Here is a 26,740-nt window from a genome sequence, read left to right as displayed (position 1 = left end):
CATGCTGCCTCTCAAGATACTCTAGCAGCTTCCAATAGTTCCTGAATTACTGTCTCATATTGAGATGATGTACCCCCTTCAACTCCATGTTACCATACAATCATGCAAAACCCTGAAGGGTTACCAACTGTCGACATAAACGTTAGCCTATTGAGAGTGGTATTACATTTTGTGCTAATCTGTACCCAACATTTTAATTTGTTTTCAAAAGACTATATATTCTCTCCACCACAGCTGAGGATGTGGACGGTCTCTATCTATCTATGATGATATTGTCCACCTATGGATTCCTTGCTCAACAACATTCTTTAACAGAGGTCATTGATAAATCCTAATTGCTAGCACTTAAAGACATTTAAGCTTTAACTACTGAATCACATGAACTTAAAGATCCACAGTTCTCTTTTGCTAAACTATATCCTGCATTTAACTTGTGGGCATTTCTTATAATTCCTATGAAATGATCTCAACACAAAGCTCATTTACAGTTTCAATCTTCTTATAAATCTTAGAAATCATCCTTACAATATTCTTAACAACAGAAATCAATCAATTCAATTTAATCACAAGTAATAACATCTTAGAACATATTTGTTCCTTACATATACTGAAGGCCATTTTCTAAAGTTCACTGAGTTGACCCCTAGGATGAAACATTGTCCTCAGTGAGAAAGATGCTATCTATCTTTTTATCCTTTTCTGAATTAAGTGAAAAGCTAGCCCAGTAAAAATATACCACACTATAATTCCTGCAGATTCTACAGTCTTCCTCACTCCCATATTTCTTACTTCTGTGTCATTGGCAAATTTCAGGATGTTGTTTCCTCCGCCAATGTCTCAATCATTTATTTATGGAGTGAATAAAAGCTGTCCACACACTGACTCCTGGCTTTCACTACTTCTAACCTTTATCTAATTTAAGCAATGCTAAATTGCCCTTTCATTTCTGGCCATCAGCTAAATCTCTGGTCATGCTGCTATGTTTCATCCTGTATCAGATAACTACAGGTTTGAAGCAAGCCTCTTGTGGTATACTTTATTAAATGACTTCTGAAAGTCCAACCACATTACATTTACTGAGTTCATTTTATCTATTCAAACAGTTCCATTGTATGTAATTTAATTCTCTGGTCCTTGTTAAAAAAAACAATTCCTTCTTTTTGACCCTCTTCTTGTTTGGTTCCAACATTTAGTTTCTAAAATATCCTTGTATCTCTCAAGATCTTTAAATGGTAAACATTGGGAATGCCTCAAGTAAAGCTATCAGTCCTTTACAACTGTTGATGCCCAGTGCTGTTCTCAATGACCCCTATGGCACAATGCTTTAAACATCTCAACAATAAATATTGAATGAGTGGGCCTTGTATTATCACGAAAGGTTCGCTCAGTGAAATGCAAGCAAATGAGGTGCCTGATGAATGAGAAGCACTTCACCTGCCCCAGGGCATTGCTGCTTTCTGGAAACAAAATGGAATGTGTTTTTTTAAATGCATAATTAAATAATGAATCCTTGCTCAGATGAGTGTAAGCTAGAGTGTGATGACTTATGCTTTTCAATGTTGATGCATGGCAAAAAGGTGCCTTTCAAGGTTGTCAAGGCAATACGTGTTTTGCTCTGAATACTGCCGTGTTTTTGATTTTGATAATTTATTTTAATGGATTGTGCTAACTGCTTCAGTGTGAAGTTCAGTGGACTGTACTACTCATCACCTTAAATTGAAACTTTTGTTTCTGCTTTCAGGTGTTGAACCTCCAAAAGACAGAACTATTATACAGCCCCAGCTACGCAAGATCTCCCTACCACTCTACAGTATTCTTTCTGCTTTGACCGTTTTAGGAATGTTCATGTCCAGTGCTTTTCTCTTCTTCAACATCAAAAATCGAAATCAGAAGTAAGGATTTGAGTTAAATTCTTCCTTGGGGAGAAAAGGTGATATAGATGTTACACGTAAAAAATTGATGTCGGCAGGCAATCACAAAACATTACTCAAATTCAAGTGTTTACATAATAGCACAACATCACAAACATAACTCCAATTGATTACACTGCTCATCTAAATGACAGGTTATAGTCCTGCCTTTGATCTCAGGCAGCTGATAATTTTGAGTATGAGGTATCAAATCCATGAAGGTATTTCTACTCAGTGATTTTCATGAATGATCTTGATCAAATAAGTAAGGAACTTATCACTAGGAAATCTAACCATCTTACATTCTAAATATCTAAACTACTACAAAGACATTTTAAAAGAAAGATTTGCCGTCATTTTGGGTTTATGATAACCACCACAACCTTAAAAGGGCTTTGCAGTCCATCAAGTATTTTTGCAGTGTAATCCCTCTTCTATTACAGGAAGTATAACAACTACTTTGTGAACAGCAGGCCCCCATAAACGACCATGCTATAATGACTAGATAACATGTTATCATGGTGAGTGCGGAGGTATATATATATAGATCAGGACACCATGGCTATACCCCTGCTTTTCATTGAAATAATGCCATGAGATCTTTTATATCCACCTGAGAGGGTATTAACATTTAGTGCTTTATTCAAAAAAAAAGCACATCTGGCAATGCAGTATTTGCTCAGTACAGCACTGGAACAATAGCCTTGATTTTTGTGCTCAAGTCCTGGAGTGGGACTTGAACCAAGAAGTTTGTGACTCAGAAGTGACAGTGCTTCCAATTGTATCAAGGCTGGCATATATGGTCAAATTTATTTTAGTGTGTGGAAGGATGTCATCACCAATCTTCAGTGAAAGAACTCGCCCGTTGTAGTTGTTAGCTGCGTGAAAGATTCTTTGATTAGTCTGTGCAAGATGATTCTATGGTTGATTCTATGGTCTGCATACAGTATGGTTGATTTACTTGGGAAACAAAGAGTAGAATGGCACGCCCCCTTTCATGTAGAACATGTCTACGAATGTTTTAGAGAATGAGACAAAGCCAAAAAAAGCATAATAAACAGAACTAAAGAACGTGACTGAGGTAGGGGCTAAGAGACCCAATTAAGAATTTAGTCAAAAATATTGGTTATGAATAGGTTTTCAAAGATAGAGAAAGGGGATGAACAAAGTAATTTAGGGAGGGTGTTCCAATGAGTAGGACTAACGTAGCTTAAGCATCTGTTAGCATCATTTAATAATGAGGAATTAAGAGGGCTAAAAGGGGTCATGAAATATCTTGAGCGAACAGGGTTAAAAAAAATCCCAAAGCATTTTATTTGTATATAAGAAGCAAGAAGGTAACTAGAGAAAGGGTTGACCCACTCAAGGACAAAGGAGGGAGGTTATTTGTGGTGTCAAAGAAAATGGGTGAGATTCTTAATGAGTACTTTGTGTTGGTATTCATGGAGGAGAGGGACATGATGGATGTTGAGGTGAGGGATAGATGTTTGATTACTCTAAGTCAAGTCAGCATAAGGAGGGAGGAAGTGTTAGGTATTGTGAAAGGCATTAAGGTGGACAAGTACCCACATCCTGATGGGATCTATCCCAGGTTACTGAGGGAAGCGAGAGAGGAAATAACTGGGGCCTTAACAGATATCTTTGCAGCATCCTTGAACACAGGTGGGCTCCCAGAGAACTGGAGAATTACTAACATTGTCCCCTTGTTGAAGAAGAGTAGCAAGGATAATCCAAGTAATTATAGACTGGTGAGCCTGACATCAGTGATAGGGAAGCTGCTGGAGGAGACACTGAGGGATAAGATCAATTTGCTTTTGCAAGAAAATGGACTTATCAGTGAGAGGCAGCATGGTTTTGTGCAGGGAAAGTCATGTCTTAACAACTTAATAGAATTCTTTGAGGAAGTGACAAAGTTGATTGATGAGGGAAGGACTGTTGATTTCACATATATGGACATATATGGACTTCAGTAAGGCATTTGATAAGGTTTCCCATGGTAGGCTGATGGAGAAAGTGAAGTTGCATGGGGTCCAGGGTGTTCTAGAAAACTGTCTGGGCAGCAGGAGACAGAGAGTTGTAGTGGAAGGGAGTTTCTCAAATGGAGAACTGTGACCAATGGTGTTCCACAGGGATTCATGTCGGGACCACTGTTTGTAATAGACATAAATGATTTGGAGGAAGGTGTAGGTTACCTCATTAGCAAGTTTGCAGATGACACTAAGGTTGATGGAATAGCAGATAATGAAGGGGACTGTCAGAGAATGCAGGAGAATATAGATAGATTGGAAAGTCGGCAGAGAAATGGTAGATGAAGTTCAATCCAGACAAATGTGAGGTGATGCATCTAGGAAGATCCAATTCAAGAGCAAACTGTATGGTAAATGGAAATGCCCTTGGGAAAATTGATGTACAGAGAGTTCTGGGTATTCAGATCCATTATACCATGAAGGTGGTAACACAGGTAAATAGAGTGGGTAAGAAGGCATATGCTTTCTTTCATCGGATGAGGCATTGAGTGTAAGAGTTGGCAGGTCATGTTACTGTTGAATAGAACTTTGGTTCAGCCATGTTTGGAATACTGCATATAGTTCTGGTCACCACATTACCAAAAGGATGTGGATGCTTTGGAGAGAGTACAGAGGAGGTTCACCAGGATGCTGCCTGGTATAGAGGGTGCTAGTTATGAAGAGCGGCTGAGTCGATTAGGATTATTTTCATTCGAAAGATGGAGGTTGAAGTGGGACTTGATTGAGGTCTACAAAATCAGGAGAGGTATAGACAGGATGGATAGGAAGGAGCTTTGTCCCAGAGTGGCAGACTCAATTACTAAGGGTGAAGAGTTCAAGTTGTAGAGGGGAAAATTTTAAAGGAGATATGCGTGGAAAGTTCTTTATGCAGAGGATGGTATGTGCCTAAAATGTGTTGCCAGCAGGTGGTAAAGGTAGGCACGATAACGTTGTTTAAGACGTACCTAGACAGATACATGAATGGGCAGGGAGCAGAAGGATACAGATCCTCAGAAAATAGGCACCAGGTTGAGATAGAGAATCTGGATCGGTGCAGGCTTGGACGGCCAAAGGGTCTGTTCCTGTGCTGTAATTTTCTTTGCTCTTGTTCTTTGTTCTTTGTAAATGAAGAGGCAGAGTACAAATTACTGGAGAGAAAGAATAAAGATTGAGGACAAACATTTGAGGCTGGGATAAGATATAGAATTAAGCTGAGGTGAGCTACTGTCGTGATTGGAAGATGAAGGGCAGCATTTTAAATTTGGTGATTTCCCTAAATCAGCATTTGATGTGATTTACAGTGGTTAGCACTGCCGCCTCACAAAGCCAGGGACCTTATTCCGATTCAAGTCTTGGGCAGCTTCATGGGGTTTGCACATTCTCCTCGTGTCTGCATGGGTGTCCTTTGGATGCTCCAGTTCCTCCCACAGTCCAAAGATATGCCGATTAGGTGGATTGGCCATGCTAAATTCCTCATAGTGTTCAGAGATGTGCAGGCGAGGTGGATTAGCCAGGGGAAATGCAGGGTTACAGGGGAAGTGTAAAAGGGGTGTGTCTGGGCAAGATGGTCCTCAGAAGGTCAGTGTGATTCAATGGCCCAAATGGCCTACTTCTACACTGTTGAGATTCTGTGATTTTTGAGATGCACATATTGCATCTACACCTTGCATATAATTTTCTGCCCTTTGCACTGAGGAAAAACTTCTTCAATGACCAACAATGCTCATAGACATCCAGAATTACTGACACAGAATACTATGCATTACAAAGCTTAAAGCCTCACTAAAGCAAGTCATTCAACAATTTTGGATCATATCTTCACTGAATTTCACAGGAGGTACAGTACAGATACTGTATTTTTAGCTTGTCTGATCTGAATCGATGTTTATGTTCCTCAAGAATCTTCTCTCATCTTGCTTCATCTCACCCCATCAGCATATTGTCCTACTCCTTCCTCTGTCATGTACTTACCTAACTTGCCTGTAAATGTGATTATGTTATTTGCCTCAGCTGCACCTTTTGGCAGTGAATGTCACAACCTAACTATTCTTGATGTATGAGTTTCTGGATTTATTGTTATCTATTTATGTCACCTAGCTTCCATCTGCTCGCAAAATCTTTTCTATGTCAATCTTAACAAACATCATAATTTTAAAATTATCTATTAGTCATCCCCTCCCTACTCAGCCAACCTATTATTTTCTGGAGAAGAAAAAGCCCAAGCCCTTTCAAACAGTGCTGGTAGTTATAGCCTCTCAGTTCCTGTATCAGCCTTATAAATCATCTTCACTTTTTCCCAAATAAAATCTAAGATGGCAATTCAAATTATTCACTGCAGTCCAAGTGTGCCCCATCCGAAATGGTGCACAGTGTAAAACTTCAGAAATTGCTCAAAATATTCAGCAGGTCAGGCAGTATCTGCAGAGTGACAAAGTTAGTGCTTCAAGTCAATGAATTTTCATTCATCTGAAATGTGATCTGCTGTGCGTTTCTAACAAATAGCTTGCCTTGGTCTTTAGCTCTATTTGTGTAGAAGTGGCCTTATTAACCTACATAGTTTTTTCTGGTGTTTTATAAAATGGTGCTACTGGATCCCTTTTGCTTCTCTGTCACTTTATGGATGCTGTGATAGATGTTTTCAAGATGATGAACTGTTATAAAAAGAATGGATTGTGAATAAGTGATGGATTGTCTGCACTTGTCCACTGGATAGGAACAGAAGGCGCTGGAGACTCTATGGGCAGAATTATGAATGAGCATAATTAATAGACTTATATTGACTGGAGAAGCTATGGCAAGTGGGCATCTGTTTTTCATTGAAATGGGCTTTGCCGTGGCTTCAGATATCCCAATTGCAGCTTGCTTTCATGTTCCCGACCTTTCAGAAAGGGTAGAGGTGATGGCATACGGAATGTGTCAAAAGAAGGATTCTGATTAAAGGAGCTTTATTCAAGGTCTGCATGGCTGACCTTAGGCTTGGATTCCTAAGGCTTCAAAAGCCACAGAAACAAAAACAAAAGAGACCTGGGAAGGTTTGCTCTATCTCCAACATATGTCTCATTGTTGAAGAGGTCTTGTGATGGACGTAAGGGTTTGAAGAGGTAATGCTTCCAAGAAATAAGAGGCTACCTTTCAAAATACTGGATGGAAGTGGTTGAGGATATTCCTGGCTGATGCCTGATTCTTGAGGTTCACAGATCTCAGAAGGGCAGGAAAGGTGAGTGGTATAACATTTTCAGGTACCAAATCCCACATTTTGATTTCCCCAGCATTGTCTCATACAGCACCCTTCAGGAAACTTCTGGGAAGCTCCCGATGTTAACAATGCACTGCTTATCAAACAGCTCAAGAGAGTTGATCTGCTGCCTGTAGACCTTGTGTTTTGTGTCTTGCCTCCATTGGGCATTCATCCCCTCCCCTACAGCGTCGACTCTGATTATTGGGAGTTCCAAGGAGCAGAAGCTGCTCCCAAGCAGCTGTGGAAGCCATCAGCAGGAAGGTGCCCATCAAAATGAGTGGAATCCAAGCCAAATGAAGTGACTTCCCAGCAGCTGGAAATTGCCTGTCAAGTAGTAAAAGCATACTCTCAGAAGAAGTGCTATGAAAACCAGCCCCTCACCTCGACTGTTCTGGAGCTTTCCAACTTCACTCTTTGAAGGTTTCCTAGCCTTCAGTAAGGAACTAATAAAGCACTCTCATTATGCACTTGCTTGGTTGACTCTTGGCGAGTTCTACAGTCTGAGAAATCTATGTGCTGGCGATTAAACTCAGAATGCTGCAGTATACCCTGGGTTAATTGGAATTTGTATATTTTAATGATTTATCTAACCCCTCCAGTGGGATTTCCTGCTCATTTCAAACACAATCATGTCAAACCTGGAAGTGGAAGTAGAATATGCCAGCTTTCCAACTTGATGCCACTGTTCAGGGCTTTAGCACACCCTCATACTCACACCCGACCCTATCTCTCATGTATCCACACCTCAACATATACTCAGCCCACATGTTCCCACCACTCCCCAAGTAGTTGAAATTCTGTCCTCTGATTTCAGTGTAACTAACTTAAACTAACAAAAGCATACAAAATCAACTAAAGGGAAAGTTAGTTAAAGTTTCTTTACACAAGAATGATAAGGAGTTTTATCCTCTGCCTAAAGGCATTCTTTGAAGTTGATCGACGAACTTCTTTAAAAAAATTGAGAGAGATTCTTTAAACAGAATAATATTAAAGGTTTTGGAGACCATTTGATTAAAGATATTGAAAAAAAGATCAGTGTGGATTTATGAATCAATAACCATTTCCTGTTTTCTGTCCTGCAACATTCTATATTCAACCTTTGATGTTTGTAATTTAGAAAGGGACAGTTCCTGTTGATGATCTGTTTTGGTATAACATCATGTTTAATGTAGTTTTTTTTATCCTTTCCTTGATATTTTCATTAATCTTTTCATGTTCCACTGCTTCTAGATAGCCTATCGATGTTATCACTACACTTTTAATCCAGAGTCTCAGGTAATGTTCTGAGGAGGCGAAAGTGAGGACTGCAGATGCTGGAGATCAAAGTCAAGATTAGAGTGGTGCTGGAAAAGCATAGCTGGTCAGGAAGCATCCGAGGAGCAGGGGAATTGACTTTTCGGGCAGGAGCCCTTCATTCCTGTGCCCGAAACATCAATTTTCCTGCTCCTCAAATGCTGCCAGATCTGCTGTGCTTTCCAGCACCACTCTAATCTTGACTCATGTTCTGAGGACCCAGGTTTGAATTCCACAGCTTGTGAAATTTGAATTCAGTAAAATCTGAATTTAAGAGTCTAATGATGACCATGAAACCATTGTCAATTATTGGAGAAAACCCAGCTAGTTCACTCATGCCCTTTTGGGGATGAGTTCACCCATCTTTACCTGGTTTGACCTACATGTGACTCCACACATACAGCTTTTTGGTTGATTCTTAACAGCCCTCTCAGCAATTATGGTTGGGCAGTAAATGCTGGTTTGGCCATAGATGCCCACATCCTATGAATGAACAAAAAAATCATCATACTGGTGCATGGCAAAGTATGCAAGTACGTCAACATGACGTAGTCGAACCACTGCACCACAGCAGCAGACTTTCACATTCAGCCTAAAGGGCACAAAATAACAATTATAAACACAACAAAATAGAATAGACCATGCCTATGATAAAATTACCACTTAAAAATGTTTGTTACTATTATTGCTTATTAGCAGCTGGCATGTTTATCTGAAAATGTTATTGAAGGCATGGACTCTTCAATTGGTTCTGAAATGTCATGATGGTTCACCTCATAACTGCAATGGGAGAGCAGGGGAATGTCCATAAATAGAGAATAGCATATTAAGAGTTTGAATTACATGGCTGAAAAAAAAGTCTACAAAGCTGGTGAATTGCCACAAAACAACCCCCACTTACTTTGGAGCAGAAAACTTGTCATCCTTTTACTGAGATTCCAATCCCACACCAAGGCAGGTGACTCTTAATTGCCCCTTTGAGTGGCCTAGCAAGCCATTCAGTTATATAAGAGGAGTGCACACCTCTCCGTCTTGGGCATGTGGGGATAAGCAATAAATGGCAGTCAACATCACAGAAATGAATCAATTTATAATGCTTTCAGAGAGCTGTGTAGGCCAAATGTACTCCTGGTCTTTAAGTTTCAGTGATATAACTGATGAATAAGTATAAACTTAGCTATAGCTACACACTTATTCCTGCTGGTGTTAAATGCTGCCAGTGAATCTATTCAGTCATGGTGGATATAAATTAGCAATATAAGAATATAGTAAGCTACGTTAAAATGAAGGTACATGCTGAAAGTGGAAGTATTTAATGCGATAGGTTTCAGGCTTGTTTTAATTGTTGAGTAACCTTAATTATCATTGCCCCTCACCCATGCACCGAACATTAGTCTTTGCCAAAGGAAGCAGAGGTCAGGCCATTAAAAAAAATTGGAAAACACCAATTTTAAAAATAACTTCTGCTAATTATGGTGAGGAATGTCATGTTAATGATAATGGTCTATTTATTAACTACTTTTCAGGGGTTTGCACAATGGTTTTGTTTACTTAAAACAGTAAAACACAAGCTGGGCTAAATTTTCCCATTTTTAGTCTGAACTATTTTCAGGAATTTCATGGCTTGATATTGCCAAGGTTCACAGTAACATCTCACACACAGTATTCTACTGCTCGCCTCATTTGTGCATCACTCAACCTATCTTTATACCCTTGCAGGTTCTCTATGTTCTTATCACAACATGTCCTCCCACCTATTTTTGTATCATCAACAAATTCGGATACAGTACACAGTGCCTCCTCCTCAAAATCATTATTACAGATAGTAAATAATTGACGTCCTGGAGTGTGACCCTTGAACAGGGAGGTGATGCTGGAAATATATAAAACATTGGTTGAGCCACAAGTAGAGTATTATGTGCATTTCTGGAATCCACATTATAGGAGGGATGTGATTGCACAGGAGAGGGTGCAGAGGAGACTTATTCAGATGTTGCCTGGGCTGGAGAGTTTCAGTTATGAAGAGAGATTGAATAGATTGGGATTGGTTTCCTTGGAGCAGAGGAAACTGAGTGGAGACATGATTGAGGTGTTCAAAATAATGAGAAACAAAGACAGGGTAGGTGGGAAGAAACATTTTCCCTTGGTGTAGCAATCAATCACTTAGGGGCATAGGTATAAAATAATGGGCAGGAGGTTTAGAAGGGATGTGAGGAAAAATATTAACCAGCAGGTGATGCGAATCTGAAACTCACTGCCCGTGAGGGTAGTTGAGGCAGAAATCCTCGTAACATTTAGATGTATCCCTGCAGTACCAAGGTATATAGGGCTTTGGGCCAAGTGCTGGAAGATGGGATTAGAATAGATAGGATATTGCTTTCGACTGGCACAAACTGGATGCAAATACTTTTTAGTGGTGGCACATGATCAGGACACGTGTGATCAGGGATACTCAGTTAGCGAGGAGGAGGGTGGAAAAGATGAGTAGTTTATGAGGATGAGATGGCTGAGGGCCATTAGTTGAGATGCTCTCTATAATGGTGTGAATTGTATGCTGTTAACCTTTGTGATGTTACTTGCAATGGCAGAGTTAGAGTGAATGTGAAGCAGCAGAGAGAAGAAAGTGGCACTAAACTTTGAAGAATGGAGAAGATTATTGACATTCTTACTAATATTCCCTCAAGTTGCACAGCTAAGGGTTAGCACACACAGATCAGCATGTTGATGCAATTCCCAGCATTCCCAGTTTTGGAAGTAATTTCCTGACACGAATCTGGTAGGTCTGCACAGAGGAAAACAAAATGAGAAGAAACATAGCTTCCTCCTGCCCTGTTGGGTACTATATTTGGCCTGAGAAATGGCACTAGCCTGGTCTGCTGTCTGGGGCTAGGCTGAGGCTGATGGCGCAGCCTCCTTTTTGGGGCCACAGGGAAGGGAATGTCCATCGTCTCCAGACACACCTCCAGGCCCTCAGGGAATAAAATAGGGTGCCTGGTGCCCTTTCTGGGACTTTTCCAATATGATTCCAGTGAAGCAATACAATGTGATAGTCAATTTCCATTTGCAACATTGAAGCGATGCACAGCTGGGGTTTAAAAGTGGCACCATTGGTATGAACAGTGGAAGGTTGTCAACAGTATTTCCATCTCAGCTGCTGCACGATTGCACAAAACCAGTTCTTATAGAGTCTGGATGTACCTGGAGGAGAAGCAGAGTATAATCTGTTGATGATACAAAAATAGTTGGGAGGACATGCTGTGATAAGAACATAGAGAATCTGCAAGGGTATAAAGATAGATTGAGTGATTGGGTAAAAATCTGACAGATGTAATTGAATGTTGGGAAGTGTAAGGTTTGTTACAAAGAATCAAAAGGCAGACTATTATTTAAATGGACAGAGGCCCAAAAAAAGTTAACACAGAATAAAATGGGTGTTATTGTGCATTCACTAAAGTTTAGAAGAATGAAAGGGGATTTGATTGAAACATACAAAATTCTAAAAGGGCTGGACAGACTAGATGCAGGAACATTTGTCCCTGGTTTTGGAGCCTTGAAGGACGAAATACAATTTCAGGATATGGGGTAGACCATTTAAGACTGAGATGAGGAAAAACTTCTTCTCTGAAAGAGTAGTGAACCTCTGAAATCCTCTACACAGTGTCTGTGGATGCCAAGTCATTGAATATATTCAAGTAAGAGATAGATAAATTTCTGGATTTTGTTGGTGTCAACAGATATGAGGAGAAAGTAGGAATATGTCATTGAGAGAGAGCAATGGTGCAAGCTCAAAGGGCTGGATGGCCTACTCCTACTCCTAGTTTATATGCTTGTAGGAAAAGCAAAAAGTTAGTATGCAGATGCCAACAAGTAACTAAGAAGACAAATGGAAATCTGACCTTTATTGCTAACAGTTTAGAGTTTAAAAGTGTTGAGGTTTTGTTATACCTGTATAGAGCACGGTGAGTTGACACCTGGAATATTGTGTACAGTTTTGGTCTGTACTTAAGAAAGGGTATATTGGCATTGGAGGCAGTTCAAAAGAGATTCCCTTGGCTAATCCTTGGGTGAACTGGTTGACTTATCAAGTACAGATCAATAGATTAAGCCTTTTTTTTTCATTATAGTTTAGAAAAATGAGAGGTGGTCTTATTGAAACATACAAGACTTTAATTGAGCTTAACAGGAGTTGAGGGGTTTGAGGAGCTTACTAGAGAGGGGAGTTGAGGCCTGAGCCAGACCAATTATCATCTTGTGATGGCAGCACTGCTCCTGCTCCTGTTCTTGTTCTTGTGTTCTTACTACAGTAAGTTAATGAGTACTGTTACAGACCAGAGAGAAAGTGTTTGCAGCCTTAAAGTACATTAGAGTAGATAAATCCCCTGGGCCTGATCAATTTCATTCTCAAACGTTGTGAGAGGCTTGGGAAAAAAGATTAGGAGCCGTTACAGAGACTTTCCTTCATCTTTAGCCACCCTCCAGTCTTCCGGAACTTCACCAGTGGTTAATGTTGCATTGTTTAATAAAAGAGAAGCCAGGGAATTACAGGCCAGTAAGCCTAACATCAGTGGTAGGCAAGTTGTTGCAGATGATGCTAAGGGACACGATCAATCAACATTTTGATAGTCAAGGTCTGATTAGGGATAGTCAGCATGGATTTGTGCGTGGGAAGTCATGTCTGACAAATCTCTTGGTCTTTCAAAGGGGTAATCAAGAGACTAGATGAGGGTAGAGCAACTGATGTTATCTATATGAACTTTAGTAAGGCCTTATACAAATTCCCACACAGCAGGCTGGTCATGAAGGTTAGGTTGCTTGGGATCCAGAGAGACAGTTAATTGAATTCAAAATTGGCTCAATGATAGGAAGCATAGGATAATGGTTGAAGGTTGTTTCTCAGGCTGGAGGCTTGTGACTAGTGGTGTGCCCCAAGGGTCGGTGCTGGGACCTTTGTTATTTGTTATTTACATAAATGATCTGGATGTGAACGTACAAGGCATGATTAGTAAGTTTGCAGATGATACAAAATTAGGAGGTAGCATTGATAGCGAGGAAGGTTATCAAAAATTACACAGGGATCTTGATCAGAATGGGAAGAGGACTGAGGATTGGAAAATCAATTCAATACAGATAAGTGTGAGGTGTTGCACTTTGAAAAGTCAAACCAAAGTAGGAATTATACAGTAAATGGTAAGGTCATGAGGAGAGTTATGGAACAGAGGGATCTAGGAGTACAAGTACATCATTTTTTTAAAGTGGGGTCACAGGTAGATAGGATGGTGAAGAAGGCATTTAGCTAGCTGGCCTTCATCAGTCGAGGGTTTGAGTATAGGATTTGTGACATTATGTTACAGTTGTGTAAGTCAAAGGTGGGGCTGCACTTGGACTATTGTGTATAGTTTTAGTCACCCTGTTACAGAAGAGACATAGTTAAACTAAAAAGAGTGCAAAGAAGATTTACAAGGATGTTGCCAGGACTAGTAGGCCTGAATTATAGAGAGAGGTTGGCCCGGATAAGACTTTATTCCTTGGAGAAGAATGAGGTGTATAGACTCATGAGAGGTAGAGATAGGATTAATGCATTTAGTCTTTTTCCCAGGGATGGGGAATTTAAAAGTAGAGGACATAGGTTGAAGATGAGAGGGGAAGGATTTAAGTAGGACACGAAGGGCAACGTGTTCACGTAGAGAATGGTGCGTATATGGAATGGGCTGCCAGAATAAGTTGCTGAGGCAGGTACTATAGCAACATTTAAAAAACATTTGGATAGGTATATGGATGGGAAGGATTTAAAGGGATATGGACCAAATGCAGGCTCTTGGAACTTGCTGAAGGGCCGAAGGGCCTGTTTCCATGCTGTATTGCTAAATGATTCTGAGATGAATGGCACAATGCATTTCAATTAAGTTTCATCCTGAATATGTTGTTCTCTCAAAAAAAAACATTCATTCAGTGACAAATTTAATTCTGGCATATTTATTCTACATTATTCATCATATTAATTGCACTTGATTTGAAGAAAATCATTGTTCATTCAAAATTATGGTTTAAGGCATAACTTTTATGCATAGAAACTGAAGGATACTATGTCTTTGATCGGCTTCACTTAGCATACTATGCACAGAATACATTCATTTATATTCGTTCCTGCTATCCAGGAATAAGAGTAGACCATTCAGCTTCTTGAAGTCTATTCCACTATTCAAGGAGATTTTGGCTGAAGTGTATTTAATTCTCTTCAGATGTCATAACTGCGTATCTTTCGATAGGCTTGGCTAGCAAAACTCTGTTGAACTTAGACTTAAAATCATTAACTGAACTTGTGCTGTTTGTCAGAAAGAGTTCCACACTTCTGCCACTCTTTATGTGAAGAGCTATATCCTTCTAAATGGCCAGTTTCTGCATTTACGATAATGTTCTTTGTCCTGGATCGAAGAGCATGGAAAAATGTCATGGGCCTCTGTGTTTCTCTGGGCCCAGGCTGTGGGTTCCCAGTCTGAGCACAGCACCTCCACTCCAGTGCCAAGTACAGCATCCACACCCCTGATAGGAGAACACCGGCCCTGCCCCCCAATTATGGGCTCGAAAATAACCCCTACATTAGGCTCTGCCTAGATCCACAAAACCAGCAAAAACAGTACCTGGCTATCTTATCAATTCCTTTCAATATCTTAAAGACATCTAAGTTAGCTCCTTTACTTTCTACATTCAGCAAATAAGAGTTTAGTTTGCATAAACTTTCCTCAAACCAAAATCTTGGAGCTCTGAAATATCCTGTGAATCTGTGCTACTGACCTCTAAGTTGAAAAAAGGATTGCTTTAATTTGTACTGTCCACAGATGTGCGTAGTACTCTAGATGTTCTCTAATCAGGGCTTTGTTTAACTGCTGCAAAACTTGTATCTCTTCATATTCCAGCTCTCTAGGTATAAAGGTTATTGTTTATAATGTCTAAAGGACAAATAGAAAAAGATCCCATTTTTAAAACTATATCCTCTTGCTTCGATTTTCTGAACTGAAAACATGAATGCTATTGATCACTAATCCACAATTTCTGGAAAACTCTGATCAGCAGCAACCAGAGGATAAAGCTGTACACCATCTTGCTGGTATACATACCAGCCAAGCCAACACAAAGGGACAAGGCATCAAACTCACCCAATTCAGAACAAAGGAGATTACTGAAAACCATTTTTGCTTAACATTGACCTCATTCCCTACCTGGCTTAGGCAGAAGCCTTCGCCATATAATCCCAAATGCTAGATTGTTTGAATTACATCTAGTTATACTGTTTTTTAATATAATTTAGGGAATTTGCTTGCCATTTCAATGTTTTATTTCATTTGACCTACTTTTTCTAATCAGTCTGTTCAGAGATGTTATTGGACACCTCTGAAGCAGGTGGGATTTGAACCTGGTCCCCGTGATCCATGGATAGGATACTACCACTACCACAAAAGGGCCCCAAAATTATTTAACCTATTTTTCTAATCAACCTATTCAGCATGTTATTACATACCTCTTGATGAAGTGAGAGTTGAACCTGGACCTCCTGGTCCAGGGATAGGGATACTATCACTACACAACAAAATTCCCCTGGGAGTTTGCTTGTAGCATTAGAAGAATAAGCACCTTCAGATATTGCTCATGCCCACCTCCTACCAGTCTCTCTGAAACATATGATTTCTGGAAAGTACCTTATATTTCACCTGGTTACAACTGCTGCATTTTTGCTTGCAATTCAATATGACTAAGCTCCAACAAAAAGGGATTTCTGTGCACAGCCAACCGGAAGAACCTGCATTGGATATTGACTTACTGGACTGCTTAATTCACAGGAACTAATGCAGATATCTTTGATTTTATGTAATTTGTAATTTCTCTTTTTTTCCTTTCTACTTTCTTTCTTAGATCTGTGTGATTGTGAATCTGTGTTTTGAATGATTATCCCCAATTTTGAATACAATAATGAGCCCGACCTTGTTTTCAACCTGAAAGAATTTACTGTAGATCATTTTTAATTGGATTTCATCAACAGGTTTTGTGTCAGGACACCGCCGGCTATTTGCAATACTGAAGTGAAATACGTACAATCAATTTTTTAAAACTAACCTCATTATCAACAGGAGCAGAGGACAATAAACAAAAAAAGTATCATTTTCACCTTTCTGAATTGTTTGTGACACATTCCATTATCTTTTTTGATTTAACCACTACATTTTAGTATTCTGTCTGAATAAATGTCAAAGTTTCATTGATGCTACAATTTTAGCATTTAATTATCAAACTATTCCATTATGATCTACAAAGATTGACTTTATGTTTACTTGCATTAAATTCCAAGGTAACGCTGCCTCTTCTAGCTTTCGCAGTGGCAGGTTCTGGAGAGACCCCTTTGTGTCTGTTGTAAAATGCAATTAAGCCTCAAAAATAAAATTAAGAATATTTATAACCATAAATACGTTTCTTCCTGACTGTGGATGTATTCTCCACAGTGCTTGTATTTCCTCAGCGGTACTGAGGCAATCAGTTACACGGTCAGTTTATTCTGATAGACTGGGAAGCCTTCAGTAAAGTTGAAGAGCTCCAGCATTGAGAGACTGTTGTTTACAGTGCATCCCCTCTGACATTGTTTTCATGATTTGACAGACGATTATAAGAACATGGAGCAGAAATAAGCTATTGAGTCGCTTGAGCCTGCTCTGCCATTTAACACAATCATGGCTGATCTCATTTCAGCCTCAACTCCACTTTCCTGCTCGCTTTGCATAACCCTCCCACCCATTACTATTGAAAAATCTGTGGATCTCCTCCTAATATTTACTCAATGTCTGGGCACTACTGTGGGGTAGTGAATTCTACAGATTCACAAACTTTTCAGAGAAGTAACTCCTTCTCATTTCTGTTTTAAATTTGCTGCCCATTACCCTAAAACTCTAGATTGAGCCACAAGAGGAGCTATCTGCTCTGTGTCTACTTTATCAATCTCTTAAAGCATCTTATATGCATCAATTATATCTCCTCTCATCCCTCTAAACTCTAGCAAGTGTAAACCCAAACAGTTCATAAGACAAACCTTTTAACCCTGGAATGAATCTGGTGAATGTTCCCTGAACAGTCTCCAATGTGACCATACCCCTCTTCAAGTAAGGGGACCAAAATTGTAAGCAGTTCCAGGTACAATCTCACTAATGCATTATACATTTGCAGCAACCCTTTCTTACTTCCATACTGTATTCTTTTAGCAATAATTGCCAAAATTCCATTTGCCTTCCTTATTAACTACTGTACATTCATACTAGTTTTCTGTGACTCATGCATGAAGACACCCTGATCCCTCTGCACTGAAGCTATCTGAAGTTTCTCTCCATTTAGAGAATAAGTTGTCTTTCCACTCTTGCCACCGAAATAGATAACCTCACACTTATCCGCTTAAACTCCATCTGCCAAATTTTGGTCCATTCACCTAACCTATCCATACCCATTTGTAAATTTCACATTTCTTCATTACTACTTACTTTCCCATCTATTTTAGTTCACTCTATCCCTGCATCTGAGTTACTTATATAGAATGTAACTATTGGGATCCGAGAACTGAATCCTGTAGCACATCACTAATTCCAGCTTGCCAACCAAATAAAGACCCATTTATTCCTACTCACTGCTTTCTGTTGGTTAGCCAATTCTTTATCTAACTGAATACATTACCCCTAACTCTGTGCGATCTTCCTTTTGTATTAACATTTTATGCAGCACCTTATCAAACACCTTCTGGAAGAGCAGATATATTTTATCCATGGGTCCCCCCAATCTATTTGTTTGTTACATCCTTGAAGAGCTCTAGCAAGTTAGTCAAATATGATTTACCCCTCAAAAGCATGTTGACTCTAATGGATTGCATATTGAGTTTTCAAATGTCCTGTTACTATTCCTTAAAAATGGACCATGGATGTTAAATGACTGGTCTATACCTTCCTACTTTCTACCTTCCTCCCCTTTTTGACTAAGGGCATGACATCAGCAATTTTCTAATCCACTGGAAGGACCTTTTGTTCTACGAAGTCTGCAGTTGTCAATAGTGACCTGGCACGATAGCCTAACCTTCCTGAGACACTAGTGCTTATATGAGTTGAGAGAGTTGATCTTCTGTTTCCCCTGTTGTTGGGGTCTCACCACTTTCTGCTTAATCTTGATATCGGTGTGATCTGGCCTTTGGAGGGCTATGTAGCTGAGAAGAAGGCAGCTAGTGCTGGTACTGGTGCTGCAGCAGCTTCCACTGGAGGTGCCTCTGCACTTGATCCTCAGCTGAATTGAATGGTGGGGGCTGTTTACATGAAGTGTTAAACACACAACAGGAAAGTTCAGCTGAAGATGAGAGAAGTACAATACAGGATTTATGCCTTCCATGGAATTTGCAAACACAAGCTTGTTCAAAAGCGATCATCAACAATTTTGATAGCATGTCCATTAATAATGGATTCTGATAACTATTTACATAAGGAATAGCATAGTATAGTGCAAATTTACAGATTTAGCTCCCATGTGAGCACATATATGGCAGTTCAACAAAAAACCTTTGGTGTTCCATCAGGCAAGTGTTGAGTTATACTTGCTGAGGACTTGCATTGCTTACCCATCTTCCCAGGGGAAAGAAAAGGCAGTTCTTTTGGTTTTATAATGCTGACAGGCCCATGCAACAAGAGGGACGTAACTCAAGCACTTGTCAATCAGGAAGGGCTGAAAATGGAGAAGATTCTGCACGCTCTAAGCTTTGCTGAGCCCTGCTGTAGAAATGGGTGTTCCCTGATTAATCAATCTCCTATAAAATGGATCAAAGAAATATTTTTATGTTAATTTCAGAATATCAGGATAAACATAAGAACGTATCATAAGAAATAGGAATAGGAGTAGGCCATTCATCCCCTCAAGCCTACCATTCTACAAGATCATGATTGAGCTGCCTAAGGCCTCAATTCCTCTTTCATGCCAGCTACTCATAGCACTCAATCCCTGATATTTCAAAAATCTGCTTGCTCTTTAAATACTTTTGATGATCTAGCCCCCACAACTCTGTGGAGTAGAGAACTCCAGGTATCCACTGTCTTCTGGGAGAAGAAATTCCTTTGCATCTCAGTTTTAAATAGGTGTCACCTTATTCTGTACCTGTGTCCCCTAGTTTGCGATTCCCCCACTAATGGAGACATCTTCTCATCATCTATCCTGTCAACCTCTGTCAAAATCATATATGTTTCGATAAGATCACCCCTCATCTTCTGAACCCAAACGAGTAAAGGCTTAACCTGTTTAACCATCCATCATCCCAGGAACCAGTATAATGAATTTCTTCAGAACTGTGTCCAATAATAGTAGATCATTTCCTAAATATGGAAATCAAACCAGTACACAGTACTCCAATACGTTTATAAAAAAGCCATCCATATTTTTAAACTCCAACCCTCAGCAATAAAGGTCAAAATTCTATTTGCCTCCTTAATTACTTTCTGCACTTGCATGTTAACTTTTGTATGTTTTGTGCAAAGTACCATCATCATCTATGCTATATTTTTTTGAAATCACTCTCCATTAAAATCATGATATGTCTTTTGATTCATCCACCCAAAGTACACAGCCTCACATTTTCCCACATTAAACTCCAACTGCTAATGTTTTGTTTTGCAGTCGATCTATCAAGTATCCCCTTGTAAAATCCTTACAGCCTCATCACAATATACCCTCCCATCAATTTTGTATCTTTATCAAATTTGAATACACTACACTCTGAATCTCTTCAATGATATTAATGTAGATGGTAATTAATTGAAGCCCCAGTATTAATTATTGTGGCATTCCACTAATTATTGTTTTTCAAACCTGAAAAAGACCTATTCATCCTTACTCTCTGTCTGCTATGTATTAACCAATCCTCAATCTTTGCTGATACATCACACCAATGCTGTGAGCTCCTGTTGTGTGGATTACCTTTTTGTGGCACCTTATCAACTGCCTTCTGGAAATCAAAATACACTACATCTACTGCTACCCCTTTATCAACTCTAGTAAATTTGTCAAATGTGATGTTGACTCTGTTTAATTATGTGAAGCTTTGTTAACTGTTCTGCTATTTCTTCCTTAATAATAGATTCTAGCATTTCCCCAATGGCTGTTATCAGGCTATAATTTCCTTTTTTTTGTCTCCCTCCTTTCTTGAAAAGGGGTGTCACATGAGTAGATTTCCAATCCACTGGAACTCTTCTAGATCCAGCAGATTCTGAAATATTTTGACCAATGCCCACTATTATTGTAGCCACATCCTTTAAAACCCTTGGATGAAGGCCATCAGGCCCTGGCAACAAATCTGCCTTTAGCCCCATTAGTTTGACAAATACTTTGTCCCTTGTGATAGAGACTGTTCTAATATCTTTCCTCCCATTAGGGCAAGGTGGAGCTTGTCCTCTGTCAACTAGCAGGCTATCTCCTTGTGCACATCATCTTATCAGTGGATCCCCAGGCAGGATTTACACACCCTCCTCCATTTGCACTGTGAACTGTGCCATGAGTAATTTTGTTTGCAAAGGATTAAGGTCCTGCTCTCAAGAAGATGCTCATTGGTCAAGAAAAGAACTTTATTTGACCTCTGACCTCAAAGTAGTTTTATTACTCCAGGATTGTTTACTTTCTGAAGTTACCAGCAAACAATAGCCTTCACAATATAATAAGAGATAAACATTTTTCAGACAAATTATTCCTTAGGAGCAATTGCACTGCTCAAAACTGTCATTGTTCATTGCATTCTCACTCTTACCTGTTTGTTTTTAGCCAGTATGATTTGAGTAAATTTTTAAATTTGGCATTTAACCTCATCTGATGAAAGTTGCACATTCTGCACTTTCAATATTTATTCAAATTTAAATGTACAGTTGGCCACTTAAAAGGATTCAAGGATCACTGTAGCAATTAAGCTGTGAAAGGCTGGTTTTTCTTCTGTTCCCTCTAATGAGCTATTTAGGATTCATTGCAGAATCCAGAATATTAATCAACAGTTCAGGAAGTGCATTCTTTCACTTTGGGGGAAACGGAGTGAATTCCATTGCTCTGCAGATTTCATTGTAAAACACATTCCAGTCAATTGGATTTTGCTTCCCAGAAGTTTGGTTCCAATATTATATTTGCTTTGTAGCTTGCAGTTACATGGAACTGAAACTTACTCTAAGTCTGTATGTTTTTCTTCTACTCCACAGTGCATGTAACATATTTAATCAAATATGATAGTTTTTAATCACATTGATGCACATCATTTAAGAAGTTCTTCATGAATTATTAAAAAGAGATGGCCATTACACAATTGTTAGTTATGTAACAGAGATCATTCTTTACGATAAGACCCACAGATGACCCTTGCTTATTGTCTATTCCTTCCTATAGGTTGATAAAGATGTCCAGTCCCTACATGAACAACCTTATTATCCTTGGGGGAATGCTTTCTTACGCATCCATATTCCTTTTTGGCCTTGATGGATCATTTGTTATGCCAAATACATTTGAGACCCTCTGTACTGTAAGTATTACACAAGAAAGATTCCATTAATGCATTTTCTTTGAACAAGAATAGTGCTTAAAGTCAGTTGGTAATACAGAATTTGAATATTGCTGAAAAGAGACATATTACAGAAGTTTTGCAATTTCCATTCATCTGGACAAACCCAAGGATGCCAAATTTCAAATGATCACAACAATTCATCTTACAGGAGAAAAAGGTGCTGATCAATTGGCAACTTATCTCTGATTTGTTGAGACCTTGCTGTGGAGAAAGTAACAAGGGACAATAGGCTCCCCAATCTTCTGATTTATTCAAAAATGTACAAGGCTTGAACATATTAATTAACTTGAATGTATATCATTTCTAGCAAGCTTAAATGAAGCACATAATGAGCTTGACTTAGTATCATAAGATGGTTGTTATTAGTGCACTCAGAATTACCCTCAAAATGCCCTGGGAAGGCAAGTCACATATCACTGCTACTATTCAGTGCATTGCAAGTAGTATTTCAACTAAAAGGATGCTGCCATCAGTCTGTGAAATTTTGAAATTTGGCATTCTTGCTTGTGTCTTGATGAGTGCAAGATGAAAAGCTTCAGCAATCTATCTTTCTTTTCAGTAATAATGGTAAAATAAAACATGTTCTAAGGATGAACGTGTATGTCAAATGGCCTCTGTTATTGCCTATCTCTCATCACCCTGAAAAGTTGATGGGCCTTACCTTAGAACTACTGAACCCCTTGTGCTGACGATCTTTGGTACAGAATTCAGGATGTTAGCGAAGTGACAATGGAGAAATAACAAGCACTTCAGGAAGGTGTCCTGAATGGAAAATCATATTGAGAGTTTTCCACTGTGATGTCTCTCTTGTTTTCTCTAAGTATTAAAGAGCTTGAAGGTACTGATGAAAAAGCTGGGCAAAATGCTGCTAAACATCTAATACATACAAGTATAAACTCATGAGGGGCATAGATAGGGTAAATAGACAGGCTCTTTTCCCTGGGGTGGGGGAGTCCAGAACTAGACAACATACGGTTAGGGTGAGAGGAGAAAGATTTAAAAGGAACCTGAGGAGCAATGAAATGACCTGCCAGAGGAAGTGGTGGAGGCTGGTACAATGACAACATTTAAAAGGCATCTGGATGGGTAGAGGAAGCATAGTTATTAGTGCACTCAGAAATAGGAAGGGTTAAGAGGAATATGGGCTGAGTGCTGACAAATGGGGCTAGATTAATTTAGGATATCTGGTTGGCATGACAAGTTGAACTGAAGGATCTGTTTCCGTGCTATACGTCTCTATGACTCTAACAACCTCCATCTGCTAGTAATAAAGGAACTAAGTACTGAGTTCAGACTCAGGAACATCAACATTATTGTACAGGCTAAGGATACATTTAATTGTAGTACATACTGCTCATTTGTCACATCATGTCCATGACATCCCAACAATGTGAAATTTAGAGACCATTATGTTCCTAGTAAAGTGTTTGGCTATTTTATTGTTGGATAAGAACAAACAAATCTTAGTTTCTTTATAACTAAATCATGCTCAATGTGCTATAATTTCTTTTCAGAAATTTCCAAATTGCAATGCACCAAATTCTTGTGATGTAAATACAGACTTGATTTAAAATCTGTCTGTCATACAGATTCAATTTATGATTTGTCAGTTTGTAGGAAACTTGATGCAAGTTTAATAATAAAATCCAGTGCAAAGTTATTTCATCTTGTGTTTGCTCTGACAGATCCATTTTAAGCTTTATACTTACAGTGAATGGTGACTCACCTCAGCAAAGCAAATATTCCAAATCACATTTCTGCAATGTGTTTGCCTGATATCTTAATATCTTTACTGAAATTGAACAAAGCAGGATGACCTGTAAATAGCTTAAATAGAGCCCTTTCATTTGTTCTATGGTTGATTAGGTAACAAGTGTGATAGGTTCACTAATTTTCTGTCACACTGGTAGAAGAAACAAAGAAAAACACACAAGAATTGGAGTCTTTGGATGGCAGGGCAAGACATCAGCATTTCAGGTGTGAGATTCCTGCTCAAATTGAAACAACAGTCTTAGCGACTAACATTTACTTTCAAAAAATATGTGCAGAAAATGGCCAACTTATGTAATTATTGTTCATAAAGGTATTGTATAATTGACCACATTACCAATTCTTGGTACCTTAATGCAATTTTTTTAATGAAGCAACTCCCCTTAACTATCCTAAGTAGATGAGTGCTTTCAGATGAGCATTAGTGCAATCGAGGGATTATAATTGCCATATTGAGAGGTCAATGGAAAAGGGAGAAAGAAGTGACCAACCCCACTGAAAGTTTTCAGTGTAACAGTCTATTCTCTTCGAGTTATAGAGTCATACAGTATGGAAACAGGCCTTTCAGTCCATTCCAAGTTTCCCAAACTAAATTAATCCCACTTGCCTGCATTTGTCCCATATCCATCTAAATCTTTCCTACTCATTTACCTATCCAAATGTCTTTTAAATGTTGTAATTGTACTGCATCTACCACTACCTTTGGCAGCTCATTCCACATGCAAACCATGCTCTGTGTGAAAAATGTGCCCCTTAGGTCCCTTTTAAATCTTTCTCCTCTCACCTTAAAAATATGTCCCCTTGATTTGAACCCAAGGAAAAAGACCTTTGCTAGTCACCTTATCTATGCCCCTCATGATCTTATAAAGCTTGATAAGACCACCCCTGAACCTCCTATGCTCCAGTGAAAGAAGTCCCACCCTACCCAGCCTCTCCCTCTAACACATACCCTCGAGTCCTGGTAACATGCTTGTAAATCTTTTCCAATTTAGTAATATCCTTCCTAAAGCCGGATGACCACAACTGTATGTAGAACTCTAAAACTGGCCTTACCAACGTCCTGGCACAGCCTCAAAATGATGTCCCAACTGCTATACTCAATAGTCTGAGCAATGAAGGCAAATGTGCTAAATGCCTTCTTAACCACCCTATCTGCCAATGATGCAATTGTACCTGAACCCTGAGGCCCACTCAGGGCCCTACCATTAACTGTAGATGCCCTTGTTTGTTTTACCAACTCCACCTGACACTCCTCAACATATTAGCCCCAATGATCAAGATCCCTTTGTAATCTTAGATAACTTTCTTTACTGCCCACCATACCACTAATTTTGGTGTCATCCACAAACTTAATAACCATACCTCCTAAATTCTTATCCAAATTATTGATATAATCGACAAACAAAAGTGAACCCAGCACTGGTCACTGCGGAACACCGCTCGTCACAGGTCTCCAGTCTGTAAACCAATCTTCAACCACCATCCTCAATTTGCTACTATCATGCCAGTTTTTTATTGAATTGGCAAGCTCTCCCTGAATCCCATGTGATCTAACTTTACTAATTAGTCTACCATATGGAACATTGTCAATATGTTCAGCTAACAAGACCACAAGAAATGAGAGTAGGATTAAACCACATGGCCTGTCAAACGTGCTCCACCATTCAATTACCTTATGCCCTAAAGAAAGCCATCTTATATTTTAACTTAATGAATGAATAAGTCTGTTTTTATATAAAACTATATCATTAATTAATGTAGACATGATGAATTTGGAAAGTTTATTAACATAGCACTATTAAACATAGAAAATAGGTGTAGGAGAATGCCATTTGGCCCTCCAAGCCTCCACCACCCTTCAGTATGATCATGGCTGATCATGGAATCTCAGAATCCCATTCCTGCTTGCTCTCCATACCCTTTGATCTCTTTAGCTGCAAGGACACATCCAGCTCCCTCTTGAATATATCTAACAAACTGGCCCCAACAGCTTCCTGTGGTAGAGAATTCCACAGGTTCACAACTCTCTGAATGAAGAAATTCTTTCTCATTTCAGATTCAGATTCTGATTCCCTACAGTGTGGAAACAGGCCCTTCGGCCCAACCAGTCCACACCGACCCTCCACAGAGAAACGCACCCTGACCTATTTCCCTAACATTATGGGCAATTTAGCATGGCCAATTCACCTGACCTGCACATCTTTGGATTGTGGGAGGATCTCAGTCCTGAATGGCTCACCTCTTAATCTTACACTGTGACCCCTAGTTCTGGACTTCTCCAAAATCGGAAACCTTCTTCCCATATCTAGCCTGTCCAGTGTCATCAGGATTGTGTATGTTTCTATGAGATTCACCCTCATTCTTCTAAATTCCAGCGTGTACAACCCAGTCAATCTAGTCTTTCCTCATATGTTAATCCTGCCATCCTGGGAATCAGTCTGGTGAACCTTTGTTGGACTCCTTCAGTAGCAAGAATATCCTTCCTCAGACTAGGAGACCAAAACTGGACACAATACTCAAGGTATGGCCTCAACGAGGCCGTGCATAACTGCAGCAAGGCATCCCTACTCCTATAATCAAATCCTCTCGCTCTGAAGGCCAGCATGCATTAGTCTTCCTTACTGCCTGCCACACCTGCATGCGAACCTTCAGTGACTGTTCCACATGACACCCAGGTCTCATTGTTCCCCACCTTTTCATAAACTGACACCATTCAGATGTGCTGTGGAGGAGCTGGTATTGGACTGGGGTGGACAAAATTAAAAATCCTACAACCCCAAGTTAAAGTCCAACAGGTTTATTTGGAGGCACTAGCTAATGCTTCCAAATAAACCTGTTGGAATATAACCTGGTGTTGTGTGATTTTTAGCTTTAACCCCCATTCAGATGATAATCTGTCTTCCTGTTTTTGTAACCAAAGTGGCTAATC

At 39.4% G+C, this 26,740-nt stretch overlaps 1 protein-coding gene across 3 annotated transcripts in view; it reads left to right on the top strand.

Annotated features, from left to right (window-relative positions):
• The window catches only part of gabbr2 (gamma-aminobutyric acid (GABA) B receptor, 2), a 968,818-nt gene that overhangs the window by 816,379 nt on the left and 125,699 nt on the right, over positions 1-26,740 (top strand). For all 3 annotated transcript variants that reach the window (XM_072575495.1, XM_072575496.1, XM_072575497.1), the window contains exons 10-11: positions 1,742-1,892; positions 21,867-21,999. In XM_072575495.1, coding sequence (XP_072431596.1) covers positions 1,742-1,892; positions 21,867-21,999 — 284 coding nt within the window. The remainder of the gene's footprint in view (positions 1-1,741; positions 1,893-21,866; positions 22,000-26,740) is intronic.

Source organism: Chiloscyllium punctatum, chromosome 8, assembly GCF_047496795.1.
Source record: "Chiloscyllium punctatum isolate Juve2018m chromosome 8, sChiPun1.3, whole genome shotgun sequence".
Lineage (NCBI taxonomy): Eukaryota > Metazoa > Chordata > Chondrichthyes > Orectolobiformes > Hemiscylliidae > Chiloscyllium > Chiloscyllium punctatum.
Note: the sequence above shows the minus strand (reverse complement) of the source record. Positions and strands in the feature narration are given on the sequence as shown.